The sequence below is a fragment of the Bactrocera neohumeralis genome, chromosome 5 (genome assembly GCF_024586455.1).
Source record: "Bactrocera neohumeralis isolate Rockhampton chromosome 5, APGP_CSIRO_Bneo_wtdbg2-racon-allhic-juicebox.fasta_v2, whole genome shotgun sequence".
Taxonomy (NCBI): Eukaryota; Metazoa; Arthropoda; class Insecta; order Diptera; family Tephritidae; genus Bactrocera; species Bactrocera neohumeralis.
In genome coordinates, this window is record NC_065922.1 from 9,832,890 (window position 1) to 9,859,467 (window position 26,578).

General features: G+C 38.7%; 3 protein-coding genes across 4 annotated transcripts in view; 2 read left to right on the forward strand and 1 right to left on the reverse strand.

Moving 5' to 3' along the window:
• Nucleotides 1-920, forward strand: part of LOC126759107 (uncharacterized) — a 35,507-nt gene extending 34,587 nt beyond the window's left edge. For both annotated transcript variants that reach the window (XM_050473725.1, XM_050473724.1), the window contains exon 4: nt 67-920. In XM_050473725.1, coding sequence (XP_050329682.1) covers nt 67-391 — 325 coding nt within the window. In that variant the 3' untranslated portion in view covers nt 392-920. The remainder of the gene's footprint in view (nt 1-66) is intronic.
• LOC126759041 (CAD protein) lies at nt 803-24,760 on the reverse strand. The gene is made up of 8 exons (XM_050473600.1): nt 24,624-24,760; nt 17,089-18,093; nt 14,034-17,029; nt 13,861-13,965; nt 4,547-4,686; nt 2,201-4,070; nt 1,755-2,138; nt 803-1,172 (listed from the first exon to the last, which is right to left on the reverse strand). The coding sequence occupies exons 2-8, from the start codon at nt 18,068-18,070 to the stop codon at nt 972-974; spliced, it is 6,678 nt and encodes a 2,225-aa protein (XP_050329557.1). The 5' UTR covers nt 18,071-18,093; nt 24,624-24,760; the 3' UTR covers nt 803-971.
• On the forward strand, nt 7,468-13,134 carry LOC126759047 (uncharacterized). The gene is made up of 4 exons (XM_050473611.1): nt 7,468-7,874; nt 9,630-9,761; nt 9,995-11,777; nt 11,920-13,134. The coding sequence occupies exons 1-4, from the start codon at nt 7,483-7,485 to the stop codon at nt 13,030-13,032; spliced, it is 3,420 nt and encodes a 1,139-aa protein (XP_050329568.1). The 5' UTR covers nt 7,468-7,482; the 3' UTR covers nt 13,033-13,134.
• Nucleotides 24,761-26,578: the final 1,818 nt, after the last annotated feature.

The following is a 26,578-nucleotide window of genomic DNA, read 5'->3' on the forward strand; positions in this document are numbered from 1 at the left end:
TAAACAAAAGTTAAACACCGATATTTAAATTAATTGATGGATTTTTTCTCTCCGCCTCTTTTGCAGAGTAAGACATTGTAAAAATTGTCCGCGCACCGCAAATGGAAAAGCTGGCAACACCGCACGCGTTTGCAGTTTGGATGAGAACAGTACACGTTCGACCACAAGCCTCGAAGAGGGCAACTCCGTGCCACCAACGCCCATATATAATCCAGCCGTTTCGGTGATTTCTTCTGGTAATCTCTCCGGTAATCTAAACTCGGCATTTATGGGCAGTGAGTTGAATTTGACGAACACGCTGTCGAAGCCAAAAAAGAAGACGCACTGGAGTGACGAGGTGAATGCGAAAGTGCATGTGAAGGAGACCGCTGTGGATATCGAGCGTTTTTGAAGCTTAAGAAGGAAGAATTTCTTCGAAGAAATTGTTGGAGCAAATAAATTTCGTAAAATAAAGCTGAATTTATGCGCATGCGCGAATTGAGCTTGTGTGGGTTGATGTTCAGAGCGCGCTGGTGGAAATGTGAAGACTGATTTGGAGAGGTTTTTCTCGCAAAAGCTTACTTCGTTCGTTTTTTTTTGTTATTGTTTTAGTTTTATAGCAATCAATGTTTAGCAGTTTAAGCACAAAAAGTAACAAGGAAAATATTACTAAACAATTAGTTTAAGCACATGATTACCTGATAACTGTAAATATAGTTGGAGAATTAATTTTCACGATAAGCACCGTTAATATCTCTAAATGCATTTTAGCTATGAAAATATCATAAATACTTTAAACAAATATTTTTTAGCAAAAACACGATTGAACTTATTTGTTTTTTATTTCAACAAATTGTAGTTTATTACAAAATATTTTGCTTAGTTTATAAAAGATTACACAAATTATAAAAAATATATGTAAAATCACACACATAACTGTACCGAAAATGTCTTTTATTTCGCATTGGGTAGGAAAAATTGGCTGTAGGCATTTAGCCTCTCGAACCGACGACCATCGCCAGCAATGCCATGCGCACATACATACCATACTCGGCTTGACGGAAGTAGGCGGCGCGCGGATCTGAGTCGAACTCCTTGCTGATCTCGAAGACACGTGGCAGCGGATGCATAACGATTGTGCGACGACTCGCCAGAGTCATTAGTTTGGGAGTCACAACAAAGTGACCACATGCCTGGTAGAAGAGAAGATAGAGAAAATTAGATATACTAAAGCAGAGTTACAGAAGTAGCCATCTTCTAATTTTTTTATAGTACACTGAAAAAAATAGCATTGAAAAGCTCAGAACTGCCACCCTAGTAATTTTTTGTGCGACCTTAGCAACATGTTCTCTGAAGCAAAAACCTTTGAATATTCAACGCTATTGAAAACGCGAAGCGGAGCAGAGCTCCCCTCATACGAACGAAAGACTTCCAAGTAATTGATCGTTCGATCTTGACAGATTCTATCTACTAAAGATCAAAGTGTTTCGTTTTTCTTTCATTATCTTCTCTTAGAAGACAATATTCAAATTTCGAACCTTTTTTAAAGTTGGAATAAGGGTCCTAGCAATGTATTTTGGGTTATTTTTTGCAAGAAACTTGCCTCTACGCACTAAAACCTTCGTTCAATATGTATATCTGGTTATGATTTGGATAAACCTGTATAGCCTTTGTCCCTATAAACCTAATATCCATTAAGTTCCAAATAGACTCGTCAAAAAAACGAGTTCGAACTTTCCTCCTTTACATCTCCCCATCTGAAATATTTTTCCTACCTTCTTGTATTCCTCCTCGGTGGCGAAACGTTCCTTTTGTATGCGTGTCATATACAGTACATCTGTTGTCGGCAAAGCTTCTTCCATGGAGTTGAAAGTCTTCTGTATGACACCTTTTGTAGCTAAGTAGCGAACGATTTCCTCTGGCATGCCAAGATTCGGCGGACTAACATACTGCAAAGTGATATTGTATAGGGTAAGGAGACGTGCCAACGAGTGGACCGTGCGCCCATGTTTTAGATCGCCAACCATTGTGATGGTGAGGCCATTAACGGTACCGATCTCCTCACGAATGGTAAAGATGTCGAGCAGCGCTTGCGTTGGATGTTCGCCCACACCATCGCCGGCATTGAGGATCGGTTTACGTGAGTGATTAGCGGCGCGCTGTGAGGAACGAAAAATAATATTATTTAGAAAGAAAACTGAGAAAATTGCTTTTAACTTACTGCAACTGCACCCGGTTCTGGATGACGCAACACAATCACATCAGAGTAGCCGGCCATGACGGAGATGCTGTCTTCCAAAGTTTCACCCTTTTTCACCGACGAACTTGTCTGATCCATGTAGATGACGCGTCCGCCCAAACGTTGCATGGCAGCCGCAAAGGAACAACTGGTGCGGGTGCTAACCTCATAGAAAATGGACGCCATAATCTTGCCACGTAAAATGTCATCCAGTGGGCGATCTTTGGAGACACGGCTCTTCAGTAACTGTGCCAAATTGAAGATTTCATTCAAATGCTCCTTGCTGAACATGTCAACGGAGAGTATGTGCTTGTTGAGTAGACTGTGTACCACGGGACTGATTGGTGGCGCATTGGGATGGCTTTTAGGTAGCAGCTCACGCAGCGTCGAATTGCTAGCTGAGTCGCAGCGTATGCGTGGCAATGGTGAGATGGGACGTAATAAGCTGGGGTCACCTGCAAAATGCACCTTTGATGGTGGTTCAGCCAATAGCTTGGCGAACGCTTCGTTGGCCTGTGAATCGGAAAGAAAGTCGGTACTACGATCTTGTGGCTTGTCGAGACCGTCAATGGAGGCGAAAATATCAAGTGATTCCATGGATTGTTGCATTAGCGACTTGCGTCCATATTGGCTGCGTACATTCTGCCCGAAACCGGGTTGCACGAGTACCTCACCATCAACGAAAGCGACTTCGCCGCGCAAGACAACGCGATGCACTTTACCCTTCACTTTCATGCCCTCGAATGGTGTCCATTTCGCCTTCGAATGCATTTCCTCTCTATTGATCGTCCATTCCTCATCCAAGTCCACCTCGATGTAGGTGTTGGGCTGTTCGGGTAGACTAAAAATGCGTTTCGGATTGCGATAGAATTTATTCTGTATGTCTTCCAATGTCAGGCGACCATCGTCGACAGCTTTGAGCAACAGTGGTAGTATGGTTTCCAAACCTGGGAAACCCGGTGGCGGCTTCTCAGAGTTCTTCTCCTCCCACGTATGTGGCGCATGATCCGTAGCAAACACATCGATATAGTTCATGTTGTCCCACAGCGCCTGCTGATCTTCTGGTGTACATAAAACTGGACGTACCTCTGCACGCCCGTCCCCAATAGCGGGAATGTCATCTGTGGAGAGGAACAGGTGATGTGGGCAAACCTCACAGGTTACGCGTATGCCTTTCTCCTTTGCTGCGCGTATCAGCATAATCTCTTCCTTGCGCGCAATGTGACAAATATGTACGGGACGATCAAGCAAATGTGCCATTAGTATAACCGAGCCCATAGTTTGACGCTCGGCATGGCATACGATTGGCGCACGTTTCGGCCAGTTTTGCATGTGCTTCTCCCATACTGTCATGTCGGTCATTTTCAGCGTACTAAACGTATCATTCAGATACATCTTCAAACCACAAGCTTGTGAGGCCAGTTCGCCAATGTGCTGCCAGTTTGAGTCGGAAGCGCCAACGTAGAGCGCATAATCGCAACGTGCGCCGGCCTTGGCCAGGTCCTGGAAGACCTGGAAGCTGTTACGATCCACAATCGAAGGATTTGTATTGGGCATAGCGCAAATCAGTGTCACACCACCAGCCAAGGCGGCTGCAGTACCGGTTGAAAAGTCTTCTTTGTGTGTGGCGCCAGGCTCACGTAAATGTACGTGCACATCAATGAAACCGGGCAGTTTAACAATACGGCGGGAAGTCATGCAGTCGGTGTGTGTCTTCATTGCTGGACGACGGCCTGTGATGCGCATGGACTCAACTAAAAGTTTTGTGCACTTGACATCGGTCACCAACGGAATGGAGTAGTCGACAGCGAGACGACGTGTGCGGTAGCCGTGAGTCATGAAGGAAGACACTCTGAAAGAAATAGTAGAGGACGGAATTAATAGATTTTAATGATAATTTTAAAAGTCAGTGAAAATAGCACCATGAGAACGAGTTTCCCATGAACTTAAGTCAGGAGGCGATGTTAAAGATGTTTTTTTAATTTTATGATACGAGCTTCACTATACGTAGTCTCTCCTTAAACCAAAAAAAAATTGCATTTAAAAAATTTTGCAAAGTGGGTGTTCGAATGTGCTTGGGAGTTATTAGGGCGCCTTGATTACTTATTATACTCTGAACTTCAGATGACCAAGCTACTTTTAACTTGAAGAAGCTGCCTTATATGTATAAAAGAATTGATTCAGATAATTTTATGCATAAGCTAATTTTCACTTGACTTCTATTTTCTATCTTTACTGCTCTTCGTTCTCTTTTATGCCGTCCTTTCTATTGCCATATCCAAGCCGGTAGCTTATTAAACTATTAATTACGCTTGAATTATATCTCACCTCCTTGCACCTCCTCCTCTCATTGGCAAATTGATGACCATATCAAATTGTTTATTCGCCAAGAACTCAGCCAAGTGACGCAGCTCGCCATTGGGATCTTCCGGCGATTGCCTATCGAAAGTCCATTGTACGGATTCCACCTGTTGAAGATAAGAACGATTTTAATCATACAAATACATTTTTACATGAATACAATATACTATATGTGGATAAATATCGGTCAAACTGTCCGTCGAAATGTGTGCAAAGAAGTGAGATTAATATTTATAAACAGCCCGAGAGCTCGTAGTAAGTTGGAAGTGAGGGGACCCACTAAGTTGAAGCGAATAAAAATACTATAAGTGTCCCTATTATTTACTAAATGGTTTTACTAAATTGTCTTGAACTGATATTGAGGAATATAGGCTTACTGATGCCAATTGGGATCAACATGGAAAGTCAAGTCTTTCTGATTTGAACTTTCAACATAATTTTTTGCAAGAAATACCAAAGTACGAAGTAGTAAATATAATATACTATAGAATTTACATCGTTTCGCAGCTATTCGTCTTTGCTATATAAAGGAGCAAATTAAATCGGCAACTTTTTGGGTTTTTAATCTCCTTCCGTAGAAAATACTTAGAGAGAAATTTGTTTTACAGAATATGGTTTCTTATCGCTCATCACACATAGATTTATTGCAGTCCATTTCATGGCAATTATTTGAAAGAAATGTTTTCTGAAAAAAGCCGAGCTAGATATGCTAAAGGGCCAGATTAAACGTGAGTATCGAGAATTCTTCTACAAATTGGAAATCAGATCTTGCCGTCTCACCGCTCACGAAAAAAAGGAGCCCAAGAGCTTAAATTTGTACCTTTACCTTTCCTTTAACTCTTCATTGGAGCTACAATACCATTTGCCTTGGCTTATACATATACTTATATATTTAACTAACAGTATAAATAAAATATTGTATCGATTCTCGATTATTTTCTCGCTATCTGTAGATAAAACAATGCGCTATATTTTTATACCCTGAACAGAGGAAGTTTGGAATGAACTTTGAAACACCCGGAGAGAAACGTTAGACATCATAATAAGTATATTGTACATATGTATATGGGCATGTAAACAAGCAAAATTGTCGCATTTGGTACGTAGGGCAACCTGAAGGGATTTAAGATCATTTCATCTAGAAAAAACAGCGGTTTGGTGTAGCTTGTGGGGAAGTGGAATCATTGGTTTACATTTCTTCAAAAATAATGCCGGTGAGAACATAACCGTCAATGAGGACTGTTATCGGCCGTAATTACCGACTATTTTATGTCTGAAAGCGCAGCTCGTCCCGGCAACATTTGGTTTCAACAAAGCTTCGCCACTTCACACACATCGCACCTATCAATGGATTTTTTGAGAGAATAGTTCGGTGAGCAGATAATTTCACTTTTTGGGCCGGTCGATTATACCGTTAGAATTTTCCCTGTGCAGATATATAAGGTCTAAGGTCTATGCGGACAATCCTGCTTCGATTTAAGCCTTGAAGCAAAACATAACGCGTGGCATACGCCAGTTACCAGTCGAAATGCTCGAACAAGTCATCGAAAATTAGACTCAACGGATGAACTATATGAGAGGTAGCCGCGGCCAACGTTTGAAAGAGACAATCTTCATAAAATAAATGTCAAAGAATATTCTTTCGAATGATAATAAAAATTCCACATTAAATTTGAAGTTTCTGTGTTTTTTCTTTAAAAAAAGTGGAGAACCTTGAAATGGCTCACCTTATATGATAAACGTGACGAGCTGAATTGATTTAGTCATGACCGTGTATTTATATGCGCACTACTCCTTCAATTTTGAGATATCGATTTAAGACCCGAAATTTGCCTACATCATCTCTCCAAGAAGTTGTTCCGTTAACTTCGGACAACTATAGGATATAGCTGCCAAAGAATCTGATCGATCGAAGTCCCTGTTAGTCTCTGTTAGAAAAATTTGTTTGTTTAACAAGTTATCTTTACGAATTTTGACACAGATTATTGTCGAAAATATTCTCGCTGCATCCTCCGAACGAAATGTTCAGATCAGAACAATAAAGCATATAGCTGACATACAAGACGACCGATCAAAAATATCATTTTTAAAATTGTATGCTGTAAGAACCTCACCTGTGAAGGGTGTAATACCGAAGGAAATTTTTTTACTTGTTTCTGGTATTTTATATGCTGTCCTTGATACTGCATACTATGTAGCATTGACCTAAACTGTAGACCAACAGCTAACCTATACTCTTATTTGAGCAGATGATTTATGATGTTTACGCAGAAATTAAATGTTGAGAGCACTGTACGTGCTCATATGAGTACATATTTATGTACAAACATATATATATAAAGTTAAATAAACATCTGCATTCACCACTCATTACTCAGAGGGACGAAAAAATCACAAAGTACCATGCAGAAAAATGAAGGAAAAAAATTTAACAACTGCAAGTTAAGTGAAATGACAACAGAAATTATCAATTACATAGAAAATCAAATCAAATTATTACAAAAACAACACAACCACACGTGCCAAACGATATGAAGTTAACTTTGTTTGTGTGCGTGTGACTAGCCAATGCATTGCAATTTAAGTATGCGGCAGAAGAAGGTAGCAAGTCGGGCATTCGAATATCTATTTTAAACACACAACAGCAAACAGTAATAAAAAAATAAGATTCGATCAAAGATTGCAAAAAGCGATAACTCGCCGGGCGATCTGCAATCATTGCGAATTTCTGCGAACAGTAGAAGAACGATCGGCGGTGGATGCAAACGGGCGCATGAATAAAAAAATATATAAAAGTGCAGATAATATAAAAAAAACTGTTAAATGTGAAGGTTCAAAAAAAAAAAAAACTTAAAAAAATAAAAATAAAAAAATCCGCATAAGAATAATAAAGAAATTATGAAATGGGTCGGTCCAGCTCTAAATTGCTGGAAACGCCCAACAATCCTCTGCAGGAGTTGCAATTTGAGGAGCGTAAGCGTGAGCAACGCAAACGCAAGCAAGAAAAGCAACTAAAAAAAATTGCCAAATTGCAAAAGAAGCAAGCGAAGAAGACAAAAAGGAAGAGCAAACAGAGCAAGGACCCCGAAAAGCAGACTTCCATAACCACGAAACACGCTAGTGGCACGAAGCGCACGAATAGCCTGAATTCGCAGAGCACAAGCTACGAAATCAATAAGGAAGAATTCAATCGACAAATCGAGCAGCAAATACAAAATCATTTGGATAGCGATCTCTGCACATTCATCATGAATCAGGTGTCGTTAACGTTGCAGTTTTTCGGAAATTATGAAAAGTACGTGGTGAATGGGTGGTGAAAATGTATAGATTAGACTGAGCATATATAATGAGGAACTAGTTGAGCTCGCGTTGCTGGCGAGAGTTGTGTTCGTGTTAAAAAAAGTGCTTCGAAAATGATGTCACTCTGAAATTTTGTAGATCTTCGAAATTTCTTTTCAAAAATTCTAATTTTTTCGAAAAACAGTTTTTGACATTCAGAATGAAATACATTTTCGAAAAGAATGAAATGTTAAGGTGTTTTTGAAATTCGAAAAAATATTTTAATCAACAAGTTGTGGATGTTCGTGTTTTCGAAAACAATATCGAAATTCAGAATGAAATGTTAAGGCATTTTCGAAATTCGAAAAAATGTAATAATCAACCAGTTGTTGCAATTCGTGTTTTTGAAAACGTTATTTCGAATTTCAGAAAGAAACGTAAAGACATTTTTGAAATTCGAAAAAATATTAATCGATAAGTTGTGACAATTCTTGTTTTTGAAAAACAGTTTTCATCATTCAGAATGAAATGCATTTACGAAATTTGAAAAAATGTATTAATAAACAAGTTGTGACAATTCGTGTTTTCGTAAACAATATTTCGAAATTCAAAATGAAATGTTAACGCATTTTCGAAATTCGAAAAAATGTAGTGCTTTCAAAAAAAAGTTTTCGACATTCAGAATGAAATGTACGGGCATTTTCGAAATATAGAAAAATTTATTAATCAACAAGTTGTGACAACTAGTTTTTCGAAAACGCGAAAAAAAATATTTCGACATACAGAATGAAATGTTAAGGCGTTTTCGAAATTCGATAAAATGTATTTATAAAAATGTTGTGACAGTTCATGTTTTCGAAAAAAATTTTTCGATATTCAGAATGAAATGTTAAGAGAGAATAAAAAATTATACATCTAATTTCGAAATCTTTGTCAATTAAAGAGTGGGAGCATTCTAAGCCCTCAAATTCCAAATTTGGTACAGATTTGGAATGTTGTTTCAAAATATTCCAATTTCGAAAAAACTTAATATTTCTACAAGACATATGTGCTTTTTCACTGATCAGGAATTTTTAAAGAAATCGTAATTGTTTTAAGATATTATTGAAATTTATGATATATTTTTTAAATATTTCCATGATGGAAAATCGAATCGAAATTCGAATATTTTTCGTAGTAATGTGAAACTTGATTCCTGGTTTTCTTTTTATCCATTCCCATAGTTAAAATTTATTTGATATCAAACGTTAATGGAGACATCTTACTTTCAGGGTCTTATTATAGACACAATTTTCAATTTCGCAGTTTTGTGAACTTATAGTAATAAGGACTTACGTTTCATCCCATTAATATTTGAATAAAATACGCGAACCAAATTCGTCACTTCATCGATTTCTCGTCATTTGACACTATGATTAACTCTCCAACTGCTCTAATGGAGTCAATAATTGGGGCCATAAATTCTCCTTAATATAGTCCCTCTTTCATAGACCAAGTGCTTTCGTTCAAGCGCAAACCAATTGTCATCAGAACACTTGAGATAGGAAATAGCCATTAAAACCGGAAGCTCTTTGAAAATATTGCAATTTAATTGGCATTGATTTCTAAGTGCTTGAAAGTCTTATCAATTCAAATGTTATCGTAACTGTTGGGTATATGGTTCGCAAGTGCAACACTCTGGTTTCGCGTTATAAACACATTTCATATATGTACATATGTACATTACTAATTATTTATCTAATATTTAATCATGTTTATTTCATTGTTCCAGTGAATTGGCAAACATTTCTGAGGAATTGCTAGCCAAAGAGAATGATTTGAATCAGAATCTCGAGGAGCATTCAATACTCTTATCGACGCCATTGGATGCTGCTGTCTCCAAGTGGATGCAATACAAACCAGTGTGAGTATGAAGTGAAATCGAGTAAGAAAAACTCATGACACTCTAATTGTATGTGGCATCTTCATTGGTGTTTCACCGATAATTAGATGATGCTTTCTTAAGTAAATGTGATAAGAGAAAATCAGTGTTCGATAAAATGTCTCACATAATGAGATCCTCTTTTTGAGTTTAAAAAATATTCACATTACTCTTTCCTCTATACATTTGGTAATCATTCTCCAATATCTTCACAGCCACGGTCCAGAGAAACACACACCTCAACCGCTCCAGCCGCTGGCAATGTATGTGATATTCGAAAATATCGATATAGCGCGACCGAACGATGCGAATTACGATTCAATTTCACCACTTTGCAAAGTTGATTTGGACACGGATTTCTACAACACAACGCCCTGTAAGGAGGACTACGTGGAAATGTTGCGCGAGACAAAATGGAAGGGCTATGTACGGCTGAAACTACGTGAAGAGCCAAAAACCCAACGAATTGCGGCTACCGATGGCGATGTGTATACGGACGGCAGCTCGGGTTATAGCACGACGAGTGTCTACAGTCTTAAAGCGCCAAGAAATCACACTGAATCTGAGTATGACTACACCTACATAGCGCATTTGAATACACATCATCCATTGTCCGAGCTTAAGATGCACAATCAACGTGGTAACTATAAATTGGATGCCAAAGTCTTGCCAGACTCATGTGTATCCAATTTGCGGCAGTTTGCTGAACCATTGAATGATGAAGACACCGACGACGATGATGATGACGATGAAGATGAAACTGAGCCGGAGTCCGATGATGAAGACAGCGCTGATGAAGGTTACAATGGCGTGCAAAGGAGAGCCAATGAGAAGACACGATATCGAGATGTCGAGACGTTGGAGGCCATACGCCTGTATAAGTTGGAGCAGGAACGACGTCAGGTACTGATGCAGCAATGTTATCTTAACTCCAAAGAATTTATGCGTTATTTTGGTGAGTTGGTACGTCAACAGCTTGCCGATCGCCTACAAATATTCCCCGAAGAATTAAGCGAGGGCACATATCGCGGTTCATCGATCTACACAAAATACTTCGAACTCATACCCGCCATTTATGTGGCGCATAATGCACAACACTGGCCGGATTGCGCATTTCAATTTCGCATACGTGAGCGTCCTATCTCCACCAATCCACTAACGGGACAACAATTTCAGTGGCCAACGCGTTCGATGATTAGACGTATCGAAACTTTTGGCTTTCATGTCATACCTATTGGTTATGCGCCCAAACGACAACGGAATCCTTTTCGTGAGCTCGAATGGCGTATTGTTTTTCCGAAAGCGGAACGCTACTTGGAGCAACATTTAACAAATACACAAGTGAAAGTATTCATGATGACCAAGGCTTTGGTGAAGACATTTGTCGAACCACAAGAGAAGCATAAGGCGCTCTCGTTCATAATGGAGCATCTGCGCATGCATCTCTTCTGGGAATGCGAGCGCAACTACACTGGCTGGCCGGAGGAGTATCTCGGTGAGGTGCTTTTGCGTTTTATTAGCACATTTATGCAGCGACTGCGCGAAAAATGTTTAAAGGACTTCTTTATTGAAGAACGTAATCTCTTCGAGAGCATACCGGAATACTCTTTGGTCATGTTATTCTCAATACTGGCCGATATTGTGGCGAATCCTTTGATGCATCTAATGGTGGCACTTAAAAATCTAGATTTTGAAGAAGACTTTTTTCCAAAATTGAATTTTAAGAAGATATTTGAAAATATTTCCGAAAATAATATGTTGAAATTGAAAATACAAGCGAAAAATTCACGAAGTCTAGTTGGTTTGGATGCGGCGGAAGATGAACCGGCACTCTTGCAAGACGAAGGTGCAAAGGGTTTGGTCGGCATGAAGCAACATCGTGAGAAAACCAACGGTAAACTACGAAGGAAGACGCATGTGATGCGACACAATATTGAAATGAAGAAGAAACAAGAATATGAACGGCGTCGCTTGTCAGAGGAGTCCATAGATATCGAGGTAAGTTGCAAACACACTGAGGTGGAAATATTTTGGAACTTATCACTAAGATATTTCATGACTTTGATCTCAAATATTTTATGATCTCTTCTGTCATCCTTTACTTCATAAACAATCCACCATTTCCTCTCCCTTCTTATAGTTTTTCTTCCGGCGCAATATAAAAAACTCCAAATTGAAGCATCTCAATCAGGGTGTTGAAAACTTACGACGCACAAATATACTCGAAATAATCATCGACCATCTAATAGCGATGACCGAAAAGGCAATGGAGTTTCGTGTTTGTTATTTGGCTAAAACGTTCTTGGCACACGCGAGGCGCCTCTGCAAATTCTACAATAATTATGGTTGTGATATGGGTGCTAGAGAGTACCTCAACACTATCGGTAGTTTGGAGGAGGAAATTGCCGGTTTGCAGACGAATGAAGATTTTAAAAATTTACCGCCAACTTTGCCGATACGCACAAGTGTAGAGACCAGCAATAAGACTAAGCTAACCAAAGAAGTTTTCGAGCATTTAGAGAGCGTGCGGCGTACCGTAAGAGTCGACATTGAAGTAACGCACAGTGAAAGAGGAAACTCTCCAGCGACTTGTAGAAAAAGCACCGCAAAGTCGTTGGAGGAGAGCGTTGAGCAGGCACATTCTTACAATGATCTCGAGTTAGTGGATAACATAACACCCAATTTGGGGCGACGCAAGTCTATTAAGTTTACCGAACATGTGGTGGAAGTACATGAAGGAGACACAAATCCAATACAAAAGCCTGAGGGACAGAGTTTGGTTGGTATTTTGCGCTTCAATCCCGAAGTAACGGAAATTTGTGATGCACCTGCAGTTGAAAGAGACAAGCGGGAGGTCGCTTATGAGAGCTATGAATCGATTGATAACTACAGTTTGAACGATGATGTTGGTGAGAACAATCGTATTGATGTCATTGTGGGAAGTGAAGAAGTCAATAAATCACAAGTGGAAGGGGAAGGCGAAGATGAAGCGACAGAGACAACTGATAGCCCGCGGAATTCTGCAGTAAAGACGCCAAGTGATGATAGAATACTCGGTGATTTTAGTAAAAGAATTGGCATGCTGCGTAAGCTAACGCACGGCAATTCGCAAGTCATTAAAGATATTACAACGTCAACGGAAAAGCTATTCGTTTCGATGGCCTCGGAAGAAACACGTTCGCAGTTAAAAGAGGTGATAAGACGCAAAACATTTCAGCTGAAAGGTGCTTTCAATCAGTGCTCGGAGTCTTGACATTGATTTAAGTTATTTTTTTAAGGGCAATGTACATACATACATATATGTATATGTACATATTTGGATTGAAGAAGATCGAAAGTATTATCATAAGCTTAAAATTAAATAAAGAGATTTAAAATTGCATAGAAATGTCCTAACTACCATTTTCCATTATGGAGTGTGAAGGTAGAGTTCTTTATAAGTTGAATTAAGTTGTTCGAAACTAATGAATATCGGGTTCAGGGACACATGCACGTAGAATGGGGTTGACATATCGAGAAGACTGCCGGAAATGTTTAGAGCAGGGCGCCAGGGAAACAGTGGATCATCTCTTGGCAAGACTACGCTATAAGCTTCTGGGGTACCACGTGGTATGATACACTGTAGGAGGTATCGACAGTGAAGCCGCAGAGTCTGTTAAATTTCGCTTCACGCGCAGGAATCCTAAAGGATGACTATTTCTCTTGGACCTATAAACTGATCTCCATCTGATATTACAAAGGACCAAAACTGACCTATGCGTGGCTTATAGGCCTACCAGTTTAACCTTACCTAACCTATAACAGAATTGAACCAAAAGTTTTTTATGGCCAATGTCTTTCAACTCGGCAGCAATCCTAAAAATTGTTTGGGGAATGCTTTTGTACTACAACAGCAAGGCATAACGTAGCCATTAACTCATTAGTTTCGACTTAAACTAGATTGAAAGTCGATCCACTCACAATTTTTTTTAGATCGAGGAACTTAGACCCCCAAAGTGTTTAGATTTATGTGGAATCGACTAAGCCCCATATGGAATTGTCTTCTTAAATCTAAATAGTTTTTTTAATTCGTTGTACTCACATCAACACCATGTTCCGCATAGAAATCGCCAGTACCCATGGAAGCATACAACTTGTAGCCCATTTTCGCCAAGTCTCTGATCGAGGACAATAGTTCCATTTTGTGCTGAAAGTAGTTAAATTTACGGTTTATTATACCTCCACAATTTTAACTTATTCATCGTCAGAATATACCTTAAAACTGCCTATCGAGAGTAGTATAGCTTTCTTCGGTATCTGGAAACCGGTAGACATCATAGCCTTCAAGTAGGCCTCATAGCGATTGTCACCAAAGCAAGCCACTTCACCGGTGGAAGCCATTTCCACACCCAACTGTACGTCGGCACCAGCCAAACGTGAAAAACTGAATTGCGGCACCTTCACACCGACTTTTCCCACGCCATGCAACACCTCCACCGGTTCCACCTCTATGCCAATAATGGCACGCGTTGCTGTTGCCACAAAATCATGATCCAATGTCTTCGATACGAAGGGGAATGAACGTGAGACACGCACGTTACACTCAATAACCTTGAGCTCATTATTTTTAGCAATCAGTTGCATATTGAATGGACCCGTCACATCGAGTAGAGCGGCCAAATCACGTGTAATACGCTTAATGGTTTCTAAAGTCTCATGATTTAGATCTTGTGGTGGTGTTACTAAAGTAGCATCACCCGAATGCACACCAGCATTCTCTACATGCTCCGAAACGGCCATGCACAAAATCTCACCATCCGCCGCCACGGCATCGACATCGATCTCCTTTGCTTCTGTCAAGAATTTAGATATAACTACTGGATGCTCCTTGCTTACGAGTGATGCAGCGTTTAAGTAGGTCTCCAGATCTTGATTGGAATAGGCCACATTCATAGCGGCACCGGAGAGCACATAAGACGGACGCACAAGACAGGGATAGCCAACTTCTTCACAAAATTCAATGGCGCTCTTTAAGTTCGTCAATTCCTTCCAACGTGGTTGCAATATGCCTTTGCGGTCCAACATGCGTGAGAATTTGAAGCGATTCTCAGCACTATCGATGGACTCCGGTGATGTGCCGAGCACTTTGGCCTGTTGGCGATGCAGATCCATGGCTATGTTATTTGGCAATTGACCACCCATCGAAAGTATAATTCCCTCAGAATTTTCCATTTCATAAACATCCATGACAACTTCAAAAGAAATCTCCTCAAAGTAGAGACGATCGCACATGTCATAATCGGTCGATACTGTCTCCGGATTATAGTTTATCATAATTGTGGGTTTGCCGAGATTACGCAATTCACGTAAACAACCAACGGCACACCAATCGAATTCCACCGATGAGCCGATACGGTAGACGCCCGAACCAACCACAATCGTAAAACCGCCTGGGAACTCTAAATCGTGTTCATTAGCATTATAAGTGTGGTAGAGGTAATTGGTAGCCGCAGGCCATTCGCCAGCCACGGTATCTATTTGTTTGACAAAAGGTTTGATGCCCAGCTCTTGACGCTGCTTACGTACCGCTAACTCCGTGCTCTTAATAGCCTCAGCAATTTGTTTATCAGAAAAGCCGATCTGCTTTGCTTGCAAGATTTGTGCGCCCGACAGTGGATTGCCTGTCTCTTCCAAGCTATTATGAAACTCTATAATGTGCTTCATCTTGTTTAAGAACCATCTATCAATTTTGGTTAGCTGATGTAACTCCTCAACACCATAGTTGGCCTTTAGCGCCGCCGCAAGCACAAATGGACGCTTGTCTGTCGGCTCAGTTAGTTCCTCCTTACACAATGGATGCTGATCGGGATCAAAACCGTTTACGCCGCCATCCACCATGCGTAATGCTTTCTGGAAGGCCTCCTCAAAGTTGCGTCCAATAGCCATAACCTCGCCTACACTCTTCATTGAGCTACCAATATTTTTGCTGACGCGTATGAATTTCGCCAAATCCCATCTGGGTATCTTGACCACACAATAATCCAAGCTGGGCTCAAAGCACGCTGTGGTCACACCAGTAACGGAATTCTTAATCGATGGTAGGGAAACTCCAAGTGCTAACTTGGCCGCGACATATGCCAACGGATAGCCCGTAGCCTTGCTAGCCAAAGCGGAGCTGCGAGAAAGACGTGCGTTCACCTCGATGATGTAGTATTCCTCAGAATGTGGATTGAGCGCATATTGTATGTTACATTCGCCGACCACACCGAAGTGACGTATCACCTTCAAGGCAGTGCTACGCAACATGTTGTACTCCTTGTTGGAGAGTGTCTGTGATGGCGCCACCACAATACTCTCACCGGTATGTATACCCAAAGGATCAAGATTTTCCATATTACAAACCGTTATGCAGTTGTCGTAGGCGTCACGCACAACCTCATACTCCACCTCCTTCCAACCTTTAAGCGATTTGTCAATAATCAGCTGACTTGAATGTGCCAATGCCTGGTGTGCGAGTGTCTCTAGTTCGCGTTCATTGTCTGCGAAACCGGAACCTAAACCACCTAATGAGAATGCCGCACGTGCCATTACTGGATAACCCAAACGTTTAGCGGCCTCCAATGCCTCTTCTACAGAGTAGACAGCTTCTGATGGTGCCACACACTCGCCAATTTCGGCCACGCGGTCGGCGAAGATTTTACGATCCTCCGTCTCGATAATCGATTGTATGGGTGTACCCAATATTTGTACATTATATTTCTCGAAGACACCAGCACGTTCCAATTCGACACCACAATTGAGCGCTGTTTGACCGCCGAACGTGAGCAGCACGCCATTTGGACGCTCCGCTTGTATAACCTGCTCCACATACTCTGGCGTCAATGGCAGGAAGTAGCACTTGTCGGCGAGACCCTTCGATGTTTGTACGGTGGCGATGTTGGGATTTATCAGAACGGTTTGTATTTTCTCCTCTTTCATTGCCTTGATCGCTTGCGCGCCGGAATAATCGAATTCGCCCGCTTGCCCAATTGACAGACCGCCGGAGCCGAGTATGAGTACTTTACGTGGACGTTTTTCGGGTATGGTGTCGTATTTCGGTTGGTATGTAAGACGATTGATCAAATTCTGACGTAAGCTCACGTCACCTGCAAGACTTTTCTGTTTAACGGCATCGAGAAAAATATCGAAAAGCAATTCTAAATCTTCAGGACCAGCGGTATGCTCAGGATGGAATTGTACCGAGAAGTATGGCTTGCTTGTATGAATGATACCTAAAAGAGTTTTATTGAATTACTAATGGTAAAAAAATTGGTGAATTGTTTCTTGGTACCTTCATTAGTGTTGTCGTTGGCATTGGTGAAGAGCGGCTCCCACTCAGCTGGTAATGTGTTGCTGTCCACAGCGAAACCGTGATTTTGCGAGGTCATGAAACACCGTCCAGTGCCGTTATGTACGCATGGCAGATTGTGTCCACGGTTGCCATACTTCATTTTGTATGTTTTGCAACCAATAGCGGTTGCGAGCAGTTGATGACCCAAACAAATACCGAAGATCGGTTTCTTGCCATTCTTCAAAACGCGTTGTACCTGCGTAACTGTGTCCTTGCAGACAACCGGATCACCAGGACCGTTACTAATAAAGAGCCCATCAAACTCCTCCTCTTTCAGTGAATAATTCCAAGGTACCAAATCGACACGCGCACCACGTGACACAAAACACTTAATCTGATTCAGCTTCAAACCACAATCGATGGCACAAATACGTGGCGTGCCAGTGGCGTTAAAGACTCGTGGCTCCTTAACCGAACACTCGGCTACCAAGTTTCTCAAATTTGGATCGGCAAAAGTGAGACTACCCAAATTTGTTGGTTTCTCGTAAACAATGCGACCCAGTATGGAACCATTTTCGCGTATCTTTTTCGTGAGTGCACGTGTATCTATGCCGCTAATGCCTGGTACACCATGACCTTCCATCCACTGTGACAGCGTCTGGTTTGCACGCCAATGTGAGGGTGATTCGCACACTTCGCCCACCACCAGCGCAGCTACTGTAATGCCTTCGAACCATTCAAAATTTACCGGCAGGCCATGTTCATCGAGCTCTTTCTCATCTGGCACTCCATAATTGCCGATTAGCGGATAGGTTAGTACCAGTATTTGTGCACGATATGAGCGATCGGTCATCGATTCGGGATAACCCACCATACCAGTTTGAAAAACTACCTCACCATCGACGGGCGCCTTGGCACCAAATGCATGACCAGGCAATATGGTGTTGTCTTCCAGTACCAAATAGCAGTTTGGCGACGACATTTTGAATATTTATAAAAACAAAACTGAAAAAGAAATAGAAATCACAAAATGAATGACAATAGAAAGGCTTTGAATAAACATGGGAATACAAAAAAGAGCGAAATATTTACATTAAAGATTGCCTTTGTGTTTTCTTACATCGCAGGAGGAAGTAGGAAGAACTCATTTTCTGCTCTCTATGTTAAATTTCGAAATATGATAAGTGGTAACCAGATTTTCTACGTCAGTTACGGTAGAAGCTACTTATGAATACCGGAACAGTTCCAAATACGTAGCTTATATGGTACTTAAACACACAGACCCGGGTCCATACCGAACCAAATAATGCCATATCGACTAGGTAAAAGGAGCCCCATCGAAAAGAAACCCGGGAACAATGATGATTTCTCAAAAATCCAACCTAAAAATAACTCACAAACAAGGACGTTTAAGACCTTGTATTCAATGATAATTTCCCCAGGAACAATTTCAGACTGTTTGAAAGTTATGCGAAAGATCCAAAAGGGAAGAAAATGGGTGCCACATAAATTGAATGAAACACAAATAGAAAACCGAAAAAACACTTGTGAATTTTGCCTCAATGGATTTATTTTTAGAATCATAAATTGAGAAAATCATGCGATAATACAGCACAACGGACGGTAAGAAGGCAATGCTCAGAGCTTGATGGTATGTGATGAACTTCTAAAATCTGATGAAACTGTTAATACTAATCGCTACAGACAACCAATGGTCAAGTAGAACCATGTATTGATCGAACAACGACCAGAATGGACCATAAGACACGGCAAAATTATTTTGTTACACGACAATGCATCTACACATAAATTCGCTAAATCGGTTCAGGAAACAATCATAGTATTTTCCTCGGAGCTGCTACGGCAGCCGCCGTATTCACCAGGCTTGGCCCCTTCCGATTACCATTTGTTTTCATCGATGGTATACGCATCGGCTAAGCAGAACTTCGATTCCTACGCAGATGTCGAAAATTGAGTGTCTAATTGGTTTGCTTCAAAAGACGAACACTTACATATCGTATATCTCATACAGCTCATCGTTTCATCGAATACGATATTCGTCGTGGCCAACGCGTAAAGGACCATAAATCTTTCATAGAACCTTTCTCTCGAAAACTTGTCAGATGTTATCATCGTCCATGCCTTTGCACCATACAGCAGGACGGGAATAATGAGTGACTTATAGAGTATGGTCTTTATTCATAGAGAGAGGTCTAGAAATCTTAACTTCCATGTGCTTACTGAGCATACCAAAATCAGAGATAAAGAGACCCCACTCATTTCTCATTGGAGTTAGAGAGCAATTGCTAAACGTCAAAACCTCCTGAACTCGATCAACTGTCAAAGCTCAGGAGGTTTTGACGTTTAGCAATTGGAAACGAGCGATGGCCAGATTGAAATCTTACCAGAAAAATATGTAAACGGAGGGATTTGTTGCATCGTTCAAAACCACTTATAAAAAACGTCAAACAATGAAAATTAAATAAATTTGTGAAATTTAATTTGATGAAACATTTTGTAATGTCAAGCATCATATGTACATAGTATTATTTTCATGGGAAAATTACTAAAAACGTTTATTGATTGAGAGCTAAAAGGGTTAAATTCTTTTATTGGGTATTGAAAGGTCAAAAGTCAGTTGTAGTTTTTATTCGTACCAAATGTTGGGTGTTTAAATTTAAATTCCCAAAAATTATTATTTTGTCCTATCTGGCCATAATGGAAAATGTTATAAAAAACGCAAATTCTGAGGCGCTCTCACACTGGAATAAGTTGGACATCCCTTTATACCTGCCAAAATGTTAGTATTTCCCGCGAAACAAAAAAAAAAAAAATTGGATAAATGAAAACCATGCTATTATGTATATTTTTACCGAGGAGGGTATACTCAGATATCACTAATTATGAATCACGCCATTGACAGCGTCGGCATGCCCATTGTTTATGTTTCTCTCAAAGCACGTGTGCGACCATTTGGCCACTACTATGTGTGCAATATATTTATGTACATACAAGCGTTTGTATGTGTGTGGCTACATATCGCTCTGAGAAATTGAAAAAACCCCGAGAGTTACCAAAAATTATCTTATCACAATTGCTTTGTCTGGCAGACAGGTCTTGACGTTTCTTTCTACTGAAAGCAAAAACAAAATGAGGTCTCTCACACCTATTAAATAAAAGAGGCCGGGTTGAGAGAGCTTGCTAGTGAGCGATAAAGCGATAAGACAGCGCCATATGTACATATGTATGTTGATGATTATGACGATTATGAGGTTAGTAACTGCGTTGTGGTCTGCACAGCTTTTTATTGGCGTGCTAATTGGAGATTTATACGCACCTATGAATGTATTGTATTTATGTGTTTGCATGGAAACGTGTACATAAGTATGTGTTTATAAATATAGCTACTATTTTATTTAGTGTCTATGTCAATTAGGAAGCCCAAATCGGTCTGACAATATTTTATGGCTTAATCAATGCGTAATTAAACATTTTGCATGTGAATAGGCATCTAAGTATATGTACATATGTATGTATGTAAATGTAATAATATATATAAATAGAATATTAAAGATTATTATTGAATTGAAAATGTTTCCTTTATAGAATTAACAATTTTTAATTAAAAATTTTTAAACTTAATGTGAAAAAAGTTAAATATTTCTTTATTCAATTCTATTTAAAAATTGTTAATAAAAACAAGTTTATAGCTAAATTTGAGCTCTTTTTGGATGAAATAAATAATTAATATTAAATTAATAAATATACAACTATTGATTAAAAGTTAAAAAAAAAATAATTTTTAAAGTTTTCTATGATTTAATGGAATGAAAAATTTTGTATGTTAATAGTAATTAAAATTCTATTTATATTTTACTGCATATATACATATTTAATCATAAGTTAAGTCAAATAATAATTTTAAAAAGTGATAAAATGTGGTAAATTTCCCGATAAAACATCCGTAGATGTATGTACATATAAATCACCCGAATGTGTATAGTTTATTTTATTTTTATTAAAAAATAAGATCTTATTTATCAACCTATTCCTATGTATGTACATAGGAAGCATTTTTACCTCTTATCTCACATAACATATCACGCTCCATACAGCGCGCCATGCAGTACTGTAGATAAAAATGTTTCTTACACTTTTTTGTCACAAATCAAATCTATGTATATATAAATAAAAGAAAGTTGTTGTTAGTTACACTATTTATAACTCAAGAACGGCTGAACCGATTTGGCTGAAAATTGGTGGGGAAGTAGCTTAGAAACAGGGTAAGGTCATAGGATACCTTTAAATTTAATACAACTCATAAATATAGAAATTATTCATGTTTGTAGGAATCATTTGAATATACGCGTACCATTTTTAACAGATTCTTCCTCAAAAATAATACAATTGCTTAAGTATTTGGAATAGTAGAAAATAACTGCAACCAAATACGCCGTGAAATAGATTATAACTGGCTCAGTAATCAGTCGTTGACGTGCATCCCAAAAGACTGATGTCATAACATTGACAGCCGACTTTTTCATCTTTCCACGCTTGAGAGCCGGTTCATCATGTGGAGTCCACTAGAATGACTGTCGATTGGACTCCGGTGGGAATTGATGGAGCTGTGTTTCTATTGTCACACACCGACGCAAGAATTCTGTTTTATTACGATTAAAGAGCACTCAAACACTTCTTAGAATAAGTTATTCGTTGTTTTGTTGGATTATGAACTTGCGAGGCACCCACTTTGCACGGAGCTTTCGCCTCTTTAGAGCATCATTGTCCTCGCTGCTCATCCCGCCTGTTTCCAGCTTAGCACATATTTTTTCAACGGTGGATTTCTCTGGGCCCATATTCAACAGTATTTTCCCCAAAACAGCAATGTTTTACTCGTATTAACACACGAAATGCTTTATGATCCATTTTTTTTGTAAACTAACACAAGTTGCTTCACAGAAATGCTATATCTCATTAACTAATAGTTATAATCCAACTAATAGAAATCATATAGATGGTAGTAGGTGTATTATCTACATATGTATCAGCCACAGTGAAGCGTGGACGGGTCCTCTAGTTAAATATAAATGAAAAAATTATCCTTCCATAATTTAGGGTTAAGACTCCCTTACCCATTAATGTGACCCACTAGGATAAACTTTTCCTGACTAAATTTTTTAAAATACGTATAAAGTGGCTCCAAAGACCTAAATCTTAAAATTATGTTTTTTATACATGGTCATAGTTCAGTAGCGATTTTTATACTCTTGCAACCAGTTGCTACAGAGTATTATAGTTTTGTTCACCTAACGGTTGTACGTATCACCTAAAACTAAGCAAGATAGATATAGGGTTATATAAATTTATACTTGTATAAATTATCAGGGTGACGAGAAAAGTTGAAATTCAGTTGACTGTCCGTCTGTCCGTCCGGCGGCCCCGCCCTCTAACAAATTTGATGTACATATGTATATATCTCCCAAAACACTTAAGCTACAACAACCAAATTTGCTACTTCCCTTAGGCCTCATATACTTAATATAAAGATTTTCGAACTCCCCTGACTTTATACCACATATATCGGCCAATATGTCCCTATATAACTAATATCAGGATTTTCGAACTTTCGGCTGACTTCACTCTATATGATTGGTTTTGCACCTTAAAGTTTAATTGCCGTGAGTATTTCTGCAAGATCACAACAATTACAATTATCATGTCTAAAGCGCTTGAGTGTTTAAGCCATCGAATTCTTGGAATCTATCAGTTACCAAATCTTGAATGTCAGATACCAAACCTCGAATGACTATCTACAAAACGCATAGCGCAGATAGCCTTTTTGGATAGACCATGCGTCAACATTGCTTTGATCTGTGTGCTCTTGAAAAGTTCCACGAAGATTCGACGTTTTCGAGCCAAATTTTGTTGAGCGATTAGGATCATTAACAAGCAAAATTGCCGCATTTGAAACGAAGAGTAACTTGAAGAGATTGAAGAGCTGTAATTTCATTAGATTTAGACTTTTCCTGTAGGGATATGTAAAGTCTAAAGCCTATGCAGACAATCCCGCTTCGATTCAGACCATGTCATGTCATTCCCCAGTTACCTGTAGAAAGGCTCGAACGAGTCATCGAAAATTGGAATCAACGAATGGACAATCTGAGACGTAGACACGGCCAATGTTTGAAAGAGATAAACTTAAAAAAATAAATGCCAAAGAATGTTCTTCCGAATGATAATAAACATTATCCATTAAATTTGAGGATTATGTATTTTTTTCTTCAAAAAAGTAGGGAACCTCGAAAAGGATCACCCGTTATAAATATTTAATATGTTGTAGTTCTTAACATAGAAATTGTTTAACATTTTCAGATTTTTTTTTTCATTCAAACACAACAAACTTTCGATTTATCACAATTCTTATGAATTCGGTTGAACCACATATAGTACATATGTATGTATATAACCGTGTATACAGTATTTCATTCAACTCTGAGTGGAGCATACATAGGTCCATAAATGTGTAACTAAGGGTATAAGCAGCTCTTTATAGTATTTATCTTATTATTGCAATAAACATTTGGACGGTCATTAGCCCCGCTAATAATAAGTTAATTTTAGTAACAGTTTGATTCATTTTTTTTTTAATAAAAGTAATCTCATCAACTTTTTCCTGAACATATTTTCACGGTCGCTTGAGTTCTTTCAATTTTTTTTTGTGTGTGGGACGACTCCCAACAATGAAGCTTCCGAACGTGAGCGCACAGCCAAAGCAAAACACATGTACATAAAAGTTTGTAAGTTTGTAGCATTTGAGTTGGAACGCGGTACAATGTCGCAGCGTCAAGATCGGGGAAAACATGCCCACTTTCAATTACAATGCTTGTTTATGTTCAATTTGCTCGGTTCCCTGATTCGCTTAAAACAAAAACAAATTAACTACAACAAAAACAAGTATTCCGCACTTCAAATGTTAGCGTAAAAATATATGTGCCTGATTACAAACATACCCTACATACATACAAACACTTGTGCCTTATGGCTATCTGTAAACGTATGTATGTATGTAGTAAGCAGACGAATGATAAACATAGGTAGGCCCACTACCTTAATGAACCGGTTATAAGACTGTTAGCAAAGAGGCAATAAAGCAGACTTTCCACAGCCTTATACATATATATATATATACATATACATATATAAGAACATATGTGTCTATATACACACATTTGTACATACAACTGCGTGACCTTTCGCTGGAATACATGAAGTAACTCGTTTTGTAATTTTAAATTACGCATACTCTTTGTTTAACGGTGTTCTATTGCAATAATTTAATTTAAAGTAAAATAAATAAATGGCCGATGCTTGAAATTTAACTCAGGCCATGTGCCACATGTACCCACCAAACGAACATACGCACACGCACACACGCTTAACACCCATTAGTGCAAGTAGTTGGGCAGAAAATTAATTTTCGTGAGGAAATCCATTGTAAAAAGCTTAAGTTTACTTAGTTATCACTTATCACTCACTTTGCCTGTTTGAGATGTAAACAAAATGCACTTAAAAACGATTTTTTTGAACTTTGCAAACTTTCCACGTGTCTTTTGCTACCCTTATGGAACACAACCGTACTGGAGAAGGAAATTACTACCTTCACGATTGGTCGCTAGCACACGACTGACTGAACACAGTATCTGGGCGCAGAGACCAACCGGTGGTCGGAGCACACAAAGAGATGGAGCTTTGCGATAGAGTTGCCAAGTGAGTTGGAAAAAATTTGGTGGAATGATGAGGTGATTTTTTTTGCCTACAATTAGAAGAAATTCTGAAAATTTCTAAGATATTTTTTTTTTAATTTTTTTTTTTTGAATTTTTTATGCTCCAACCAAAATGTTGATATATTCGACTTTCTTAAGGAAACCTCATTTATAGGGTTGACCATCACAAATATTTATTTTTATAAAAAGAAAAACAGAAGTAAAATTTTGGTTGAGAATTTCAAATAACTATAACAATATGAGAAAATATTATGTTCCATGAGCTTTTTGAGTAAAAGCTTTAGTACAATATCAGATATTTAAAAAAAAGTGTCTTTCTTTAAAACAAAAAATTTAAAAAAAAATTTATCAAAATGCCTAAAAATGATCCCAATATTTTACTTTAAAAAATCTTTTAAAATTCTCTACTAATCAAATATTATATCATATGGCAACCCCGAATTTCCACAAGTATATATGTACATATATTCTCGTTTTTATCAATATGTATGTATGTGTCTTGCCCACTGTTGAGAGCTGCTTTTATTCTTGCGAGTTACCTGACCAGTTCCAGCAATAAGCATGTTCAGCTGTTCTCACAACCTCTACGAGACCGGCATTTTCATATCAGCTGGGCGCTAAATATACTCTCTTCGTTATACTACTACATGCTTTCTAAAATTTCTCAATGCCGCTCATAGTCATACATATATGTATTTTGTGGAGTAAAGACTAGCTGAGAAAGTATCAACAAGTTGTAAGAGAGAAGCACAGTGTAGTCAAAGGGTAGTTTATAGATTCATAATTCATGAAATAAATCACACATTTAACAGATATTAGAGTAATAAATGAACGTTAGTTTAAATTTTTATTGGAATCCATAACATGAGACTACAAGATGAGCCAATTTTTTCACTCTGTTTTGGAACTTCACAAGTACTTTTTGATAAATAAACTTACTACACTATACCTCACGAAATCAGTGAACTAGCACTAGATCACCACGTGAGTGTGGTCACTATAAGGAACGAGTTTTCGACTAATACAATCCGGAATTCTTTTTACTTCCTCAGCATTCAATCATCCCTTCGGCAGACTTCGCAAGGTATACCTGTCAGAACAGAGATTGCAAACCTATAACCTTTAGATGCTAAAAACTCGCAGAACCTATATTTTTTCGACTAATATCAGAGCACTCATTTCAATTGAGAGGAAAAACTCGGTGAAATAGTAAATTATATATTACGAGTCAACCATAAAAAATAAGCAAGTTCTTTACTTACACGAGTCTTGCCTAAAAAATTATATATTTCCCCAAAATTTCCGCAAATATTTTCAAAAATATGAAATTTATCCATTACTTTGGACAACACTGCATATTTTTACTCCAAATTTTCTCAAATATATTCAAAAACATAAAAAGTTCCATTACTTTGGACGACACTGTATATTTCAACTAGTTTGAGAAACTTATTGTACTTACTTTAAAAGCTTTATTAACAGAGCTTTTATCATGGCACGTACATATGTATGTATGTAGGTCTATATTTTGACTTTTTCAGAGTTTTCTACCAATCGAAAGCAAGAGCTTTTCTAATAATGCCGCTATTGAACTTTAATTATGTACAGGGCGCCAAATCTGACGAACATGATGGCTAAGCGGTGACTCTTGATTCGTGTTTGGCCACAATCATGCTAGAATGTAACGCGGCTTATACCAGTCTCTC